The sequence below is a fragment of the Hemicordylus capensis genome, chromosome 3, assembly GCF_027244095.1.
Source record: "Hemicordylus capensis ecotype Gifberg chromosome 3, rHemCap1.1.pri, whole genome shotgun sequence".
NCBI lineage: Eukaryota > Metazoa > Chordata > Lepidosauria > Squamata > Cordylidae > Hemicordylus > Hemicordylus capensis.
In genome coordinates this window covers 313,337,104-313,356,879 of record NC_069659.1, presented here as the reverse complement: position 1 = coordinate 313,356,879, position 19,776 = coordinate 313,337,104, and the positions used below count along the sequence as shown (strand labels likewise).

The 19,776-nt window shown below is 40.0% G+C and overlaps 1 protein-coding gene across 6 annotated transcripts in view; it reads right to left on the bottom strand.

The window, feature by feature from the left end:
- The window catches only part of ZBTB38 (zinc finger and BTB domain containing 38), a 70,063-nt gene that overhangs the window by 32,764 nt on the left and 17,523 nt on the right, over window positions 1-19,776 (bottom strand). For 2 of the 6 annotated variants that reach the window (XM_053313172.1, XM_053313174.1), the window contains exon 1: window positions 10,360-11,284. The exons of 1 other annotated variant lie outside the window; for it this stretch is intronic. Coding sequence is in view for 1 of the 5 variants with exons in the window: in XM_053313171.1 (XP_053169146.1) it covers window positions 12,126-12,227 (102 nt within the window). In the remaining 4 variants the exon portion in view is untranslated. 3 more of the 6 variants (XM_053313176.1, XM_053313171.1, XM_053313175.1) reach the window with 3 other exon arrangements.

Here is a 19,776-nt window from a genome sequence, read left to right as displayed (position 1 = left end):
AAATCCAAAAATGTGAGTAAAATTTGCACCTGTTTTCTATTCTGTTGGAGCCAAACAGCAATACTGCATGTTCCATCTGTATCTGAGATGCCTGTGGCATGTGAACTGTGGGAGAGTAAAAGCCTTGTGTACTGAGCCACCTAATGGCGCAGTGGGGAAATGACTTGATTAGCAAGACAGAGGTTGCCAGTTTGAATCCCCACTGGTATGTTTCCTAGACTATGCAAAACATCTAAATCTGGCAGCAGCAATATAGGAAGATGCTGAAAGGCATCATCTCATACTGTGCAGGAGATGGCAATGGTAAACTCCTCCTGTATTCTACCAAAGACAACCACAGGGCTCTGTGGTTGCCAGGAGTCGACGGCTCACTGTACCTTTACTGACCTCAGTAAGGAGAAGCAGCATTTAGAAGGCAGGATGTGGCGAAGAGAAAAGAGAAAGAAACAGATGGAAAGGGTAACTAGGTCCTGGATGTGCAGAGAGAGTTGGTGAGCAGGGGCACAGAGGGATGAAAGAAGAGTCTAAGAGATGCTCAGTGGGCAGAAAGCCATGTGGAAAGGGAAAGAATAGGACTACTAACTTTTCATTCACCTACTGTAGCTGTGCCTTTAGCAATAGCACTTACATTTTTATACCGCTTTATAGCCGGAGCTCTCTAAGCAGTTTACAATGATTTAGCATATTGCCCCCAACATTCTGGGTACTCATTTTACCGACCTCGGAAGGATGGAAGGCTGAGTCAACCCTGAGCCCCTGGTCAGGATCAAACTTGTAACCTTCTGGTTACAGGGCGGGAGTTTAACCACTGCGCCACCAGGGGCTTTAAGAACAGTTTGACATGTATATGTTAGCAAATGATATTTATCTTCAAGCTGTGGAAAGTTTTGTGTTCTGATTTCTGTGAAGTAAGCTGCTGTTAAAGGCTTAGTAACTAGGCAGACTGTTTTGATTTTGATCAGTTGGCAACTGTACACAGAGGAAAAAGAGAGTGGTAATGGATGGTGATGTAAAAAAACCTGAAGGTTGTGGAAAGAGGAGGGAAAGGAGGTTGTCGAGATGGGGGTGTAGAGGACCCTGTTGAGTGGAGAAACACAAAAATATGGAATACAGAGAGCAAGAGCAGGGGTGTAACTATAATTGAGCGGATGGGTTCAAAGAAGCCGGGGGCCCCAGCTCCCGAAGGGCCCCAGCTCCACCTCTCCCTATTGTGTTCATTATCTTTCTCACTCTGAGGGGCCACTGGGGAGTGGGGGAACACAGGCCCCCTCTCCCCTAGGTATGACCCTGAGCAAGAGAAACCTATAGAGGGTACAGAAAGAGACTTGTGCATGTGCAAGGAGAGAAAGGGGGGAAAGCACTATGTGGCAGAGAAGAGAAAGAGGGAATAACAGAGATGGAGGGAACCTGTGGGGAGGAAAGAGAAAAGTGGGATAACGCAGATGCGGATACTGTGAGATACAAAGAGAGAGACTTAGCAGAGTTAGGGTGCAGTTAGACCTGTGATGGGGTTGAAAAGTTTAGTTAATAAGCGGTTGGACTAATTAATGGGGTGGGGGGGAACAACCCAAAAGTGCTCCTTTCTGGTTTTAGAGTTGGGAGGGATCTTAAAGGGATCTTAGAGCACCAATCCCCTGCTCAGAGCAGGAAGTAATTACTTTTAAACATCAGGTTGTAAGCATTTTTAAATTATTTTAATATAATTTTTTTAAAAATTTAAAATTATTTTAATATAATAATAATTACTATTATTACATTTATATCCCACTCTTCCTCCAAGGAGCCCAGAACGGTGTACTACATACTTGTTTCTCTTTCACAACAACCCTGTGAAGTAGGCTAGGCTGAGAGAGAAGTGACTGGCCCAGAGTCACCCAGCTAGTATTATGGCTGAATGGGGATTTGAACTCAGGTCTCCCCGGTCCTAGTCCAGCACTCTAACCACTACACCACGCTGGCTCTCAATATAATATAATATTTAAATTATTTAAAGTATTTTAATTAAATTTAGTATTTTAAATTATTTTAATATAATATAAGTATATTAATACTTGTTAAAACTACACTTGGCAAGCAACATCCTAGAAGATGCATTCTCTCCTATGAGAGAGAGGCAGGGTATTTTTTTCTTTTAAGAAGATGCATCTCCTTGAGTTCTTTAGAAGAAGGGAGGGATAAAAATTTGATAATTTCTTTTTTCCAAATTCAATTTTTATTAATTTTAACAGTAGTAATATTATCATTCATTGCAAATACACACAAAAAGGTGGACTTCCCGCACACATCTCTTTGTGAATCATCAACTATAAAATTTACCCTTGCTATAATAATAATTCAAAACATAAATTCAAACCCTTACAAACATAGCTAATCTACCCAACCTGCAGTTTTTTTACTAAATTTCAAACCCTGCTGTAAAGTCCATAGTAGGAAAGTAATTCTTTAGATACAACAAGAATGGTTTCCAATCTTCTTTAAAACATTCCAAGTTTTGGTCTCTTATTAGTGCTGTAAGTTTTGCCATTTCCGCATATTCCAAAATTTTTATCAGCCAAAAAAAAAAAAAAGGTGATAAAATTAAGCAAGTATATTTTTTTCTTTAGAGCTTTTTCCCTCAAGAGCTTACATGATGAATTGATCATAAAAAAAGAATTTTTGAGTAAGATTTTGCTAATAGGATGACAGCCTTAGTTAAGATGTGGCAAAAATATTTTTCTGTAGTTGACATTAGTGAACCCCACTTGAGCCAATGGAAGAAAAATGTAGAAGGAGGCCCTTTAAGTAATCTGAATTGTGCCTTGATTTAAGCCAATGGAGTTGTTGGGATAGTGGGAATGGCAAGTTAGTTCAGGATGAATATTTGAGTTTTCCCTTGAGTATATTCATTGATTATGGCTTTGTGAAGCAGGGGAAGCAGACAGAGAAGCTTAGAGCAATCTTAGAGACAGGGAATTGTTTATGAACAGTGTCCAAACCCAATGAGAGTAGGCAGAGAACCCAAGCAATTATGACTTGCAAATGTACATTCTTTACTTTTATCCTTGCTCACAGCTCCTCCACTCAAATAGTTTTTTTGGAAACTATTTGAAGCCAATCTTTTCATAACATTGTTTCAGCTTTGCATGGGATGTCACTCTTTTTACCCCTATACTCTCTTTTCCAGCTTTCTTCAGTATCCCTTCACACCTATCTGTCCCCTGCCTAGCTATGTTCCCTATATTTTCCCTCCAAGCTCAAAATTATCCACTCCCGTCCTATCCAGATTTATTTTCCTCAGCAATAGAATAAATCTGAAATAAGATGAGTAGTGTGTCAAGACACTCAACAATACAAAATTGCATCCTGCTCCTGGGATATGATTTAAGAGTGGTTATTATCTAAAACAGCAGTTAACAAAACCTGGGCTTTGAATTATTATTATTATTTCTTGTTTACACAGTCAGACAGGTGTTATTGACTGGTTTGTTTTATCCAGACGAGTCCTTCCCAAGGACGACCTGGGATGGCTGAATTTTATTATCAACATTGTTGTTGTTGTTATAGATATTGTCACAAAATATAGGCTTTATTATTCATTCAATTTCTATACCACCCTTCCAAAAATGGCTCAGGGTGGTTTACACAGAGAAATAACAAATAAATAAGATGGATCCCTGTCCCAAAAGGGCTTACAATCTAAAAGAAACATAACACAGACACCAGCAACAGTCACTGGAGTTACTGTGCTGGGGGTCAATAGGGCCAGTTACTCTCCCCCTGCTAAATAAAGAGAATCACCACATTAAAAGGATATATCCACATTAAAAGGATATATCAAGGATTTGACACTCAGTGTATCTGGATGTTCCAAAAAGGAATGGCACCAAATGGCCATTGGAATGCACTAAATCAAGAGTGATTGTTTGCTTACAGAGTGGTCTTCTGGGACCATTCCCTAGTGGCAAACAGGCAAGTATTATCATTCCAAATGGCCAGTGAACTGCATTGATATGGGTGGGGGAGACTGAACAATCATCTCTAGGAAACATTAGAAACTCTGCTATATGTCACAGGCATGCACAGGGAGCCCCACAAAGACCCTGGAGTGCACTTTCTTCCCCTTTCCCTATAGAGGTCTTGCTTATTTATTAAATTTATATACGGTCTTTCATTAAAATAATCCCAATTAATACTTAGTATTAATATAATGCTTTTCCTGGGTATTCACATGCACTATCTCAATAACGCTTACAACCCAGCAAGAGAGAGCAGTATTGTTTCCCAAGTATAATAGAGTTGGTAGATAGGGCAAAGTTGAGAGAACTGTGGAGTGCACAAAACTGTTACAAATGTTTGTGGCTGAGGTGAGACTTGAGCTGAGGACTTGATATATTTGAAGTTCTCAATTTATAAATGCCATAAAAATGCATTCTTTCCAAATGGCCACAGAAATGCCTGGGGATGAAAGATCCTTACTTTCAGTCTATCATTGGATTTGCTTTCTCTGCCACTTTAATGGACTGACAGCCTATTGTTGACAACAATGCTTGAATACCTATCCTGCCACATGAACCGTTTTCCATGTGGCATTTATGCCCACTGAAGGGATCATCTTTGAAGTGTTATATTCCAAGGGAAATTGGAGACTGAAGGATGCCCCCTTCCACTCTCTGCCCCTTATTATACCAAATATTTTTTTGTTTATACAGAAAATATGAAAAAGCTACTTTCTGGGAGCTGTAGCATGAGAAGCAATAGGTAAACAAACAAAACACTAAGGGCAACTTCATACAATCATACTCAAGTAATGAGGAGGGAACCAGAGATTCCCACAAGCATGCAGTCTTTCCACACACTTTTGGCCATTTCCGTATCTTCTGAACCTGGAAATGTTGTGTGGACAATACCAGATTCCCTCTGCCTCCCAGATTCTCCTCCCAACTTTGAATGTTGGTTATAGACATTGGGCAAATGTCAGGTAGCGGAGGAAACTTGACATTGTCCACCCAACATCTCCGAGTTCGGACAATATGAAAATGGCTGGAACTATCAGCACACAGCAGAAGTACACACTCAACTGTTTCCTCCAACTTACTTGTCAAAGGTTTTATGAAGCCATCCCAGCTAAATTTGTACGGCTTGTATTTCTGTACTCTCCTGCAAGGTTCAGAATAAAACGATACAAAAGCTGCATCTTTCAGATAGCTATTGAAATGCATAAGGATGGGTTCTGATCAAAGGGAGTGCTTTGCAGACCTTGGGTTAAAGAAGCTGTAAGATGCTTGTCCGTCTGAATGGCTATTGAAATGGATAGAGGTGGATGGGGATGTTTGGTAGACATATCTGTAAGAACCATCCTTTTGAATGGCTTTAGGAGTGATCTGGGATTTACAGGGCAGGCATTAAAGCCTGCAGGCAACTGAACAGTATCCCAATGAGTTGCAGTTTGAAAACAGCATTTAATTTTATGTGGATGAAAGCTGAGCTCGGTTGTGCAAGAGCTGTATTGTATAGGCCATTGTACAGTATACCAAATATTAATACTGGCCTACCTTACAATGCTGTTAGATAATAATATATGTGAAATGCTTGAAACATTACATAAAGCTATTTAAAAGCTCAGTGTTGGCTGTTTCTAATTTTTTACCAGACCAACACATCCCAATGCATTCCTATGGCCATTTGTAAACACACATGCGCACACACACACACACACTCTTGTGCAGGATCACAAATGTTCAGAGCGGGATTCCAACCTATCTCAATGCATTTCAGTGGCCTTTTGAAAAGAGAACAATTTATAAAGCTCTGTTCCAGTACTACACAAATTTGACCCACCTGCTGTTGTTGAACTACAACTCCCATCATCCCTGTGTATTGGCATGATATGTGTTGTAGTCCAACAACACCTGGAAGGCTGAAGTTGTACAGCCCTGCTCTGTTTTGAGACCTACAGAGCATTGTGCAGGATCCCAATTGATCTCAATGCATTTCTACAGAGACTCAGAAGAACTGTCCATGTATAGAAAATATCAAATAATTTCATTAGCCACAAGTTCAGTCAGTGGTTTTATGCAAAGCACCTTGGTTTTATGCATATTGTTTTTTAATTTGTTTTAGCTCTTTACTGTTTTAGTGGTGTGTTTTAATTGTAAACCACCCTGAGCCTTTTTGGAAGGGCGGGATACAAATAAAATAAAATAAATAAATAAATAAAATAATATTTTCTCAGCTTCAGACCCTGTCTGTAAAACTGGGAAGATAATACTAGATATAGAAATATGCAGTGATGTCGTTGCAAATTCAGAGGTGCAGGTGCACTCCATGACAGCCCCCATGGCCATGCCCATCCCAACAACCAGAGAAGCCAGAAAGTACCGGCGCTCTGTCTCTGTGCATCCCCCCTCCACGACACCCCTGGAAATATGTGGGTGTCCAGGAGTTCATTATATCAGTGCTAAGTAGTACCTATATGGTGACAGAATAAAGGAGGCAGCGGCTGTAAGCATCCCAGGGTATTTGAGGAACCCTCTGCATCTGCTTATGACTGATTGTGTGGCTCCTGTGTTTCATAAAGATGATTTGTTCAGTCTGCCCCAGCCACCTTAGGGCTTTTCAGGAGCCATTATTTTTGGCTTGGCTGTTTGAAACTGTCCCACTCTGTAAGCAACTAGTCCACCTGCTTTCATGCATTCTAATGGTCATTTCGAAATTCAGTGTCTCCTGATGGTCCTTTGGAAAAGATAAATGCATTCTGATCATCATTCAGAATTATTCTTTTTTGCATGCAGAAATGACCAGGAAGGAAAGGAAGCTAAGTTAATGGTAGTGGTTAGGAATGTTTGAGGTATTAAATTCTGCAGTGCTCTTTTTCGCAGGTTCCAGATTTCATAGGTAATGACAGCAAATACATGTTTTTTCCTTATAAGTCATACAGGTGAAACTCGGAAAATTAGAATATCGTGCAAAAGTCCATTAATTTCAGTAATGCAAATTAAAAGGTGAAACTGATATATGAGACAGACGCATTACATGCAAAGCGAGATAAGTCAAGCCTTAATTTGTTATAATTGTGATGATCAGCTCATGAAAACCCCAAATCCACAATCTCAGAAAATTAGAATATTACATGGAACCAAGAAGACAAGGATTGAAGAATAGAACAATATCGGACCTCTGAAAAGTATACAGTGTACTGTGCTTGATTGGCCAGCAAACTCGCCTGACCTGACCCCATAGAGAATCTATGGGGCATTGCCAAGAGAAGGATGAGAGACATGAGACCAAATAATGCAGAATTGCTGAAGGCCGCTAATGAAGCATCCTGGTCTTCCATAATACCTCATCAGTGCCACAGGCTGATAGCATCCATGCCACGCCGCATTGAGGCAGTAATTGCTGCAAAAGGGGCCCAAACCAAGTACTGAATACATATGCATGCTTATACTTTTCAGAGGTCCAATATTGTTCTATTCTTCAATCCTTGTCTTCTTGGTTCCATGTAATATTCTAATTTTCTGAGATTGTGGATTTGGGGTTTTCATGAGCTGTATGCCATGAACATCACAATTATAACAAATTAAGGCTTGACTTATCTCGCTTTGCATGTAATGTGTCTGTCTCTTATATCAGTTTCACCTTTTAATTTGCATTACTGAAATTAATGGACTTTTGCACAATATTCTAATTTTCCGAGTTTCACCTGTATATGTGCTGAGATTGCCTTCTTAGGTCCTCCTTCAGATGCCCTCACTGTCTGAGATGAGGTGGTTGACGACCAGAGAGAGGAGATTTTTAATTATGGTACCTTCTTAGAGAGTCTCGCTTGGTACCTACTCTGTTATTTTTTCAGCACTAGGAAAATATTTTTTTTAATTCTGCCAGGCCATTGAAGAGTTTTAGTTTTCAGATTCCAGTTTTAATTGTTATGGTTATTTTGTACTTGGAACTATTTTGTATTTGTAATTGTTAATCACCTTGGAATTTTTTTTAATATTTTAAGGTGGTATGTAAAGGTTTTAAATAAGAAAGCAAGCAAGTAAAGAAATAATTAAGTGCGTGGCACACCCAGTTCATGGTCATGTAGAATATTCAAACTGGGGGGCACTTTGATACTTAAACATATACAGTCAATTGTTACTGTAAATGAACAATTGTTCCCCACAAACTAACACAGTTGTATTTTTCCCCTATGGAAAAACAAAATGAATTCAATTGTAAGACAGAGAGAAAAAGATGTCCCCTTGATGCAACAGAAAGTAAGAAGTCCAAAAACCAACTTCACTGAAACGTACTGATGGAAGCAAGAGGGAATACAAAGATAAATGTTTTATAAATCATCACTTGTATCCCGTATTCTAAAAGAGCTTAATAAAAAGATTTAAATCCTACAAAACTGTTGCAATGCCATTTAAGCCTGGCAGCAAGCCCATTTTTAAAAAAGAAAACTCCACGCACGAAATAATGTGAATGATGGCATCAAGGAGTTCATGTTTAAAATGCTCCACCAAAAAGAACCCATCACATTTATTCAGCTACAGATAATTAAATCAATAATATTATGAACCCTGTGTTTAAAAATATTATTTAAAGAAGCTTGTTGTTTTAAAAGCAGCTGGCTAAAAATTCAGTGGGAAAACTTGATTTTGGTGCATCTATGTAATATTATTGTTACAGATTAAACATGTCTAGTCTAATTTAAGAAGTCATTCAAAAACAAGTGTTATCAGCCATCTTCTAGGACAGACATATTGTATTTACTGGGAGTTAACTGAACTGGTAATCTTCAGAAATAGATTAAAATTAGCACTATACATACAAAATTGCTTTGCTATTTGTGGTAACACAAATGGCCAACAGAATTATACCTTTAATATTTCCATTGAGCTGTGGTTCTGTTGGAGATCGCAATACATACATAATCTTTAGTAGTTTTAAAGTCAAGGATGTGAACAGAAAATGGCTACCATGCTGAAAAACATCTTTGCAGTGAAACGTGCTCAAGTCAAAGTGGATGACCCCATCTCCTAGCTAAGCTCTATGAAATGTCTAGCAAAGTTTAAGAGTACGTAAGTAATACCATATATCTCTGGGTTTGATTATTACAGATATTGTTATAAATGTCAGATAAGGTACTTTCTTCTAAAGAATGTTATATATTCAAACCTAAAGAATCCTTGGCCCCTTCTATTAGTATTATAGTAAACCGCAGATTGTATCTTTTCATTTCCCCCATTCCTGTCAATTTAGAATATTTCCAAATAGGTTAAAGTGAGGGATTGTGCTAGGTTCTGTCTAATAAAGAATCTCTGCTTCTAGTTACTGCTAAATGAAATTATGCAGAGAATAATCTTTAAAGACATGTAGCATTTTCAGCAGTCCATAATTTTAGCTACAGTGCAAATCTGAGATGAAATAACTGTCATAAATACACATAAATGCTGCATGTGGCACTGAACTACATACAGTGAGAAAGGCATGCAGTTGCATTGCTTGAAGCAATTGATTCAAGATGAGAAAAGACGTTCCTATTACATGCAGTGTTAAAACTTCACATCATTTAAGAAATTATAGCCGCTTAGAAATGTAATATGATATCATTTATTTGCATTGTGGAATTCAACAATAATAACTACCTTTGCATCTCTGCTATTGCACCCTTTAACAGGACCTGGTTGCCAAGGAAACAGGTTGTGGCCCAATGTTAACATGAAGCACATATATGTTAGAATGTATTCCAGGTTCACAAAATATTTTTTGAAATAACTCTCAGATTTGTGTATCTATATGTGCTTATTAATGCCTTTGAAATTAGTCAAATACTAAAATTCATATTCAGTTCAAAGTAATAGAGATATCTGTTTCTCTGTCCAAAATACCTGACATATTAAAAGAAGAAGTACCCTAATTAAATACTTCCTTACTTGATCTCAGCAATCTTTATATAAGAACAATGAATGTTAACTAAGTTTCCACAGCAAACACCAAAAGACCGCTTCCTAGGGCAGAATGTTAATATTTTGATTTTTTTTTTCATATTATGTCCACAACTTATAGTTTTGTGTCTCAGCGAAAAGCACGATCATTTTCATCTTTTACTTCAAAATGCTCTGGGATATTGGACTTTAATTTTTTTATTTTGTTGCATAAGCGGTGCCACGCCCTGATTATCTAGCAGACATGATAGTTCCACTTTCAGATGAATGTTTTTAAACATGCAAAATCCATTCCTGGGCCAAAATGTCAAGTTACAAAATTTAGCATCAGATCCCTTAAAAGATAAAACTTGTTTAATAAATCCCAGCTATATTTCCTATCTTATAGTTCCTATCTTTACATCATGGAACGAGAACTGGTAAAAACATGCAGATCTCCACCTACCTGTGTATATGTCTTAATGAAGTCTTAGCATGGCAGTGCACCCAGCCATTTTTATATAAAGCGATGGAGAGACAGTGAAATCTTGGTCTTCTCAAATTAAAAAAAAAAGAAAAAGAGGGAAAGGGGAAAAAAAGCTGGTCTCAAAGCAGCTTGCTTGAATGGACTGCGATCAAGATAGCTGAACTTATCAATGGGAAGAACAGGAGTGGGGGAGGGGGCAAAAAGATGTCCTCATCCAAGGTGAGTTTTTAAAATAAGCTGCAGCACAAGGGTTTCCGCCCCCTCTTTTTCCCTACCGAGGGTTCAAAGCTTGAAGCTGACCACAGCAAAGGCCACTTGTCACATTTGCTGAAAATCAGCCTAGTGCTATCCCTGCTGAAAAGAAAAAAACTCAGCAACCAAACCCCATTGCACAACAGACACAGACTGCGTAAGAGTTAAAAATAGATTGGACGTGCCTGCATAATAAATATGTTCGTTTCAAGGGGTTTAATTCGATATTGCTATTAATTAACAATACAACATACATTATTCAAATCGCAGTAAAGGCAAGAGAATGAGAGTGACACCATCTGGAAGCAGAGTTCACTTTTTAAAAATGTTTTTTAAAATTAAAAATAAAGCTAATGCTAATTACAAAATGCGACACTAGACTAGCAACTCACTACGCTGAAAATGAAATTGAATTCTAAAGGTGGCTGCTTAAATAGCTTTGCCCATCAGGAAGCCCAAGTCTTCACTACTGCATGATATGGCACACAGACCATTTATATACTCCCATTAGAAATACTAGGCATGGTATAATGAATTCTGTATCCGCAGCATGCACACAGCACAAGCAACATTAATCCTGCCTGCCATTTTAGGCTTGCAGCAGTATGATACATGCTGCAGCAGCACAGATCTGGTAACGGGAAAGGCAAGGGACAGCTCACCTTAAATGCAGTATCTGATTAATGTTGTTAAGTGACATTGCAAATCTGCTACCGAGTCTTAGAGCAACTGGGTGGGAGGGAACAAAGAAAAAAAATTGTCATCAACTGATGATGCAAGACGAATCGTTACTATGCACAGTTCAGCAAAGCTCCATGTTCTTCAATGATACAGTCTGAAGTATGTCAGATTCTGTAGCAGAAACCTGCCTGCAGAGAGATTGCCTCCTTCTCCTGAGAAAAGCAGAAGACTCCTTTTTCTTGCTGGAGGGAAGGATGGAAAGAATATCTGCGGAAATATCTTCTTATGAAAGAAGGTTTTATATAGTATGTATTAGGTCCTAGATATATGACGCTATTGCTGTGTTTTCTTATTATCTTAACCCATGTAATTTGCTTTGGTGGTTGTTGTTATGAGCATATTAAAAGATAAATATCACTATTGCTAAAACTCTTAATTCTGCACTAGATTATGAAAAGGCTGAACATATTGACAAAATTGCAAGTGCACAGGGTCTGCCTGCACAATCAGTTGTCTGCATCTGTGTTGCACTCTGCTTAACCACAAGCAAGGTTAGAGTTAAATATATCTGCAAGGCATAAACGGAAGCTATTTTGCTGTACAGATTATGTTACAAAATGCTCGCCTACCCTTAAGAGTTCCTAAGATGGGTGCCTATTAGAAAATGTTGTTCCGCTATCCTCTGCATTGCTCTGCATATTAGGCAGCGAAAGACCATAAAGGCAACTCTTAAGCACAGTGACCTAAATAATGCTAAGATGACTTAAGTAGCATACATACATACATACAAACAAACATACATACATACTCACTGTCAAAGCAAGGAAATGAAACAAGGATTGTCTAATCAGACTGAAAGAACAGACTCTACTACAGTGTCCATTCCAGAAGTGCAATGCATTGTACGTACACATCTTATGTTAAGGGAGAGATGCAGTGCTCCTTTGTATTTTGTTGTTGTTTCCCCCGCCCAAGCTTTTCTTAGCTATGATTGCATAGTGATAGTCTGACATCATGGAGGTTAATGCAGACACTCAAATACTGTCAATTTTATTGAGCCAAATGCATGTGAGCTAAAAAAAACCAAAAAACTAAAATCAAACATCACCCAAAGCAAATACTATCATGCAACACCTTCAAACGGCCATTCTGCTTCCTTTTGAGATTAATAATGTGCTGTTTTGTTTCACTACATAGATGAAAGCTTTCTGTACAAAAGCTGTGAGAAGCTAATCGCAAGAATGTTTTTTTTAAAAATACTAAAACAGACAGAGGATATTGAAAAGAATTATCTCCCATTTTCCTACAAATTCTTATACTACTGTAAAGATTTAAGATGGAGAAAAGGGAGTTTTAAAAAGGGGGGATTAGTTAACATCCTTTTTTAATGCTGAGAATGTGAACCTGTCTTGCTTCATATTCAGTGCCAGCATTTACCCAAGAGAAAACATGAGGGAGGGAGGGAGGGAACAGCTTGCGGTGGTCAGTGCTGCATTCTGTAAGGCTGAAGTGTTAGTTAAAGAAAAAAGCAAACATCTAAAACCTACCTAGCTATAGAAGGATAAAATGCTTTTCTTCTCAAATTCAACACTTTTCTCTTAGCCATTCTTCACTATGTCCTTTTCCCTAACCGGCACAAACACACAAAATTGTGACCTGCTGAAATCATGCAAAACAGGTTACTTGCCAGGAAATGTTCCTTGAATGTTACAAGTCCATTTAATCTTATATTATGTACCAATTATCTGTACCTTTTAACGGTGATGAATTTAATGAGGACTTGGGCTTGGAGTATACATTCCTGCCTCCCAGAAGCAGTTTATAAACATAAATATGACTGCATCCTCAACACGTTTATTTGCGAACCAAGTATAAATGGGCATTGCTTTGAGAGAGAGAGAGTGCGTGCAAATTTTGCTTGAATTACTAAATATTGCTATGCAAATATTTTCCCCTAAACTTTTAATATAACCCTGAAATTCCTCTTTCTTAGCAAATTGTTGCCATTCTTTGTTCTTTTAAAAGTGAATAAAATGTATCTGCTATTCCCGCTGCCTCAGAGTATTGTGTTGCCGGATTGAAAGTTCATTTTTAAAATATACAGCATCTCTTGCCAAAAACATGACATCACATCAGTTAAAGTGCAAAGGAAGCAGTCCACAATTAACAAAGCTCATAAACAGATATGACACAAATATATTTCATTGCAAAATAAGTAATGAATCTCTTCCCAGGGCTAGTTACAGAAATATTAAAGTATTCAATCTTTTTAAATGACATATATTCTAAGCTGGTTATTACCTATAAAGCCCTTAACAGCTTGGGCCCAGAGTATTTAACAGAGCACCTTCTTGGTTCAACCCTGTCGCCTATTGCAGTCTTCTTGAGAGGTCCAATTATGGTTGCTGCCAGCTTGTTTGGTGGCAACATGGGACCGGGCCTTCGCTGTGGCTGCCTCCCAGGCTTTGGAATATGCTCCCTGTTGAAATACGAGCATCTTCTTCTCTGTTTTTAGGAAGACCCTCAAGCTGCACCTCTTTTCTCAGGCTTTTAACTGAAATTAATTTTAAACTGTTTAATTTGTTTTTATTTCATGAGATTGTAATTACTCTATTTTGTGGAATTTTAACTGTTTTTATTCATTTTATATTGTGTTTTAAATTGTGTACACTTCCTACAAATGTACATATCAGGAGGTATAAAATATGATACATAAAATAAATAAGCACCAATGACAAAACTCTAGCTTAACGGACTGAGTAAAGATTTTGTACCTAGAGTGGTATATAAATATTTGTCATGTTCTTATGCATTCTCCCAATTTTTGGTTATGTGCTTGTAAAAATCTGGGTGAGGGAAGTTATAATTTTATTTTATTTATTTAATTACATTTCTATACAGCCCTGTCCAAAGGCTCAGGGCAGTGGGAGGCGGGGGCTGGATCAGATGGTGCTATCCTACCCAGCACTTAAACCCAGCCTATTATCAAGAGTGGAGGAAAGGCTGTCCAATCCAGCTCCCACCTCCCACACAATCATTTCCTCCTCCTCCTACCTAGGTTTTTGCCAGCACAGGGCTGAAAATTAGGCTCCTGAAGCAGGGTGGGATACTTCTCTGACCCACTCTTCACTCATAAGAACTGGCCCACTGTTTCCTCCAGAGACTGGGGAAGAGCCATGGGGGTGGGGGGAACTGAACCTCCACTCCATTCATATGTTATTGTTGTTGTTATTATTTATTTACATTTTATATTCTGCCCTTCCTCCAAGGAGCCCAGAGCGGTGTACTACATACTTAAATTTCTCCTCACAACAACCCTGTGAAGTAGGTAAGCTGAGAGAGAAGTGACTGGCCCAGAGTCACCCAGCTAGTATCATGGCCGAATGGGGAGTTGAATTCGGGTCTCCCCGGTCCTAGTCCAGCACTCTAGCCACTACATCATGCTGGTGTTGTTGAGACAGATGCAGAGTGCTGGTGGGAAGCAAGGTAACTGAGCAAGCCCCATACCCAGTGTAAAACCCTGGCCCAGGAGCTGACTGATACTGGGTGCCACCAACAATCTGGGCTCCCTGTCAAGGACCTGTAGCTAAAGAGCAGAGCACATCCTTTGCATTTAGAAAGTCCCAGGTTCAGTCTTCATCTTCTCCAGTTAAAAGTGTCTCGGAAAGCAGGCTGGGAAAGATCCCTCTCTGAAATCCTTGATTTCAGTCAGTGTAATACTGAGTTAATCAGTAGTGTAGCTGCCCAGAGGGGCTCTGAGGACCTGCCAGTCAGTGTAGGCAATACTGAGCTAGATAGACGAATGGTTTGACTTCATATCGGGCAGTTTCATATACTGACGAGTCCCCTTCTCCCCTCGGCAAGGATTACAAATTAATAGGAGCTCTACTCAACTGCAGGAGCTTCCTGTTTTACCTTTGACTTTTGGTGGGGGGTGTCTTGTGAAAAGATATTAATTTTTTTTCAGGCTTCAGTCCATACCTTGTTAAACCTTTGTGAAAGGAGAAGAGCACTCCATTAAATAGATGACTTATTATATCCACATGTTCTCTTACTTTCCCAGAAACAGCAGTAGGTATGCAAGACATGCTTTCCAAAGGAGAACACTTCTAATCACATATACCTCTGAAATCCCCTTGAAAGCAAGAGGACTACATGAGTTTTTTTAAAGATGTGGCGGAAAACCTCTAAAATCCATGTTAACTGTTTCCCAAGTTCATCTCTCCCACTCTGCATTTTAATATTATATATATCCTCCCCCCACCCCACCCCGTCTCATATTTTACTAGTAAAGCAGCCTGGTACTAAAGTTGAGCTTACTCTCTTTTATTAATGTGCATCTCATGTAAAGTGTGATTGCATTTTTCTTGTTTTCAAGGCTGAAACAACTGTTAAGTTCAAACTAGGCTGAACTCCACCTATCTGTGCACCAGAGAGAAGAAAAGATGGTTGCTTCCCAGTCCTTTTGCTCTATTAGACTATAGAAGGAGGAAAGGGAAATGGAGGCATGGGTAAACGGGATGAATATGCAACCATCACAGTTACACATACTTAATAATTTAGCCTGCTGTCTGCTGGGTATTAGCATATTCATTAAAATAAACCTAACAGTTCTTAGTAAGATCTGTCACATAGAATGTGCTGCTGTTGCTAGAGCAGATGTACTGAAACTAATTTGGCAGGCCTAGAGGTTGACAGTTACAGACCATAAATTAATTCAATGCACCTGCCAAAATACAGGGCTTCTCAGAACCCAAGCGATTGGTGGGCATCACCAGCATCTTGTTCAAAATGATACTCTGTTGCTTGAATTACTTCTAAAAGACAGAAGTGAAATTCTCACTCAAGATTTCCATTTCTTAGACAAATGTAATGTACGCTTCTTTAAATGTATGTCTTTCTGCTACGTTAAAAACATAGCACCACAAGAACAATTCTGCACCTTGGGCTAGCAAGAATATTTTGCACTTTAAATTGACATTTGTTTGTATCTGTTGACAGAATAGCCTTTTTAGATGTTGGATGTGGGCTAAAACAAATGGAGGAAGCAGCATTGCAGCCACATTGTGGCAAGCTCCTCCTTCAGCCAACTCAATCAGTGAGCCCTTTAAATCTACCCAGGCTACCTACAGACATTCTAATGTTTGCATGCAGGTAGGGGGAGGAGTCCACCACCCTGATGAAGTGCCCCTTACCCATGTTTGTTTTGCCCCACACTGAATGTCAGAAAAGGGCTACCGTCTCATGTAATAGTGGCAGAGACTGGCTGTAACAGGACCAGGCCCTCGTTCCAGCCGGAGCTGGGAAGATGGGCCACATTGAAAGCAGCTCACTTGCTGGATAAACTTCAAGCTGCCCAATATAAATCAGCAAGGTGGAGGCTATGCCTTGGTGCATGCTGTGGTCTTGCATAAAGTGTGATGCTAACTGTACACTTAGCTTCACACTTGGCAGTACATTGCAGGGTCTGTTGGATCTGGCGGGCTGCCGTTATAAAGTTGGACAGAAGGATAGAGGAACTATGAGGGCTGCTGGCCTATTTTTTATTATTACCGGCTTTGTGGGGGGCGGGAGCCACCTAGTGGTGCAGCGGGGAAATGACTTGCTTAGCAAGTCAGAGGTTGCCAGTTCGAATCCCCGCTGGTATGTTTCCCAGACTATGGGAGACGCCTGGTTTATAGGAAGATTATATAGGAAGATACTGAAAGGCATCATCTCATACTGCACAGGAGGAGGCAATGGCAAACCCCTCCTGTATTCTACCAAAGACAACCACGGGGCCCTGTGGTCACCAGGAATCGACACCGACATAACGGCACACTTTACCTTTGCGGGGGGCATGGTTGGTTTTAAAGGTATAATGGGTTCATTTTTACTATCAGCTTTATGCAGGTTGTGAATTTTCTTTGCAGTGTTTATAGAGATAATGATCAGGAGGCAATTATATTATGAAAGACCAAACAAGCAGGGGAATTCTGCCGGAAATCTACAACTTGGGGAAGCAGGGATTGATTCTCAGTTTAACAAATGAGGCTACTCTCTGGAGAACATTTGATCATGTTTTGAATTGGAAAGACCGAATGAGGAAATGATTCCCTGTCCAAAATGGGCTCCTTTTCTAAAAGGAAACATAAGGGAAGCACCAGCAACAGCTTCTGGGACAGAAGCTCATGTGGGATGAATAAAGTCCATTGCTCTCCTCCAAGTAAATATAAGAGAACCACCACTTTAAAAGGTTTAAAAAGGTTTGCCCACTTAATCTATAATTTCTCTCACATCCCATACACATTATAATAATACCTAATCATCTTGTATATTGAATGAGTATATATACCCACAACAATCATCCACTTAACTTTCTGTTTGAGAAAACTACACCCACACAGATTCTCGGTCTTTCATCTGTTAGTTTTTGCTAGCCCTGTAGAATTAAGAACAGCTCAGCGGCAGGCAGGCTGATGGCATGCTGGAGGCCCAAATGCCTGTAATATGTAAACTGCCAAGCAACCTCTGATCTCTGCTCTGCAATGTGGCCCTCCCTGGTACAAATATGGGTATTTACACAATGTAAAATCCAAATGACTGGAGGGTCAGATTCCCAGAAAATGCTAACAGGACCAAAAGTAGTATACATCAAGGCACATCTAGGTCCTGCATTGTTCACAGTACAGCAGCCCAGCCAGTTTCGAGATTGCTTTTCACCATATAGCAAATACATGCAAATGCAAACATGTACATTAATCTACTAAGGAGCTGGCTGAGTTGCAAAATGCTTTGATCTAGCAAGCTCAGTTCTTAAGACAGCTAAATTGCCAATATAATTTGTAGGATACTTCAGTGAAGCTGGAGTTGCCCAAAAAGGCAAAAACAAAACAGGAAAGGGGGGATTTCTGCTCTAAAACCAGGTATATCTCACTCAATGTGGAAAAGTGAGCAGATTTTTTAAAAATTGCATTTTATTGGTCTTTGAAATAAGTGGTGCCCAGACTGCCCCCGCTGTGAGCCCCCCCACCGTGAGTTTATCTGCTGCTGCTGCGAGGCTAAACCGTCAATCTTTGCAAGTATTCTGGCATCCATGTGTGCAGCCAGGGGTCGGGGTGAGCCTGAGCAGGCCTCCCCACTGTGACAGCAGGGGTGGGCAGCAGCCACTGGGCTAACCGTCCACCTCAGTGAGCCTTGAGAGGATGGTCATCCCAGCAGCTGCTCCCACTCCGCCCACTGTTGCCGCCACCACAAAGAGGGCCTGCTCAGGCTAACCACCCACCCCACCCCCCGGCTGTGCACATGGCGGCTAGAATACTTGCAAAGATCAGCAGTTTAGCTTGCCGCCATGGCAGGTAGGCTCACAGTGGTGGGGGGCTGCCCCAGACCTTAGTTATGCTGATAATTCTGTCAATGCTTTGGTGCAAACATGGTATAATCAACTCACTAGAACAGTTGACACAATCACTCCTAAGTGTCTTCTGACTTGCTTCAAAATTAGCACTGTGGTATTCAGAAGAATTACGGGAGCTGAAGTGGCAAGGTAGCCGACTAGAGGTAGACCATCCCCAGCACAGCATCCCTCCAGTGGCTATTCCTGGTATCTACCTGGTGTTTCTTTTTAGATTTTGAGCCCTATGGGGACAGTGGACCATCTTATTTATGTATTATTTGTTTTTCTATGTAAACCGTTTTGAGAACTTTTGTTGAAGAACAGTATATAAATATCCATAATAGGAGTAGTAGTAGTAGATGACAAGGTAGATGCAAGTGGAGGAAGACTGGATGCAAATCGGATAGATGACAGCACAGAGCACATCTGAAGATCTATGCTCTGGCAATACAGGTGGCAAAGAATCGGCTCTTTTCTGCCTACATTGCTTCTGCAGATTCATATCCAGTGGAGTTGTCTAGGGTTGTGAGAGGGCTAGTACGTGCCCCTTCCCCCTTGAATTCAAATTTGGAACCTTCAATCACACGCTGTGATATTTTTAATGACTTTTTGTGGATAAAATCTCTTGTATTTTATTGCAGAGTCTATTAGGATCCCACATTTATTGCAGGGTCTACTAGGGAGGCATCCAGCACCTCCTCTTATGCGATCAGATTATATCGCTTTCAGTTTGTGACTCCTGAGGATGCGGACATAGCCTGCTTCAGACTGTACATCCTATCACCTGTTCTCTTGACCCTTGTCCAACTTGGCTCATTTAATCTGCTTGTAGTACTATCAGAGAGGGTTTGGTACATATTATAAATGTTTCTCTGGTGGAGGGCAGGCTGCCTCCTTGCCTTAAGAAGGCTATTATTAGACCTTACTTGAAGAAACCTGCACTGTATTCCTAAGACTAAGCCAATTATAAATAGCGATGCGCATGGAACAGTTCGGCGCTCCATTCGGCATTTGAGCCAGTCTGAAGGTGGGGGGTGGGTGGATAACTTAAAGGGCAGGGGAGGGTGCTCTTATCCCTCCCACTGCAT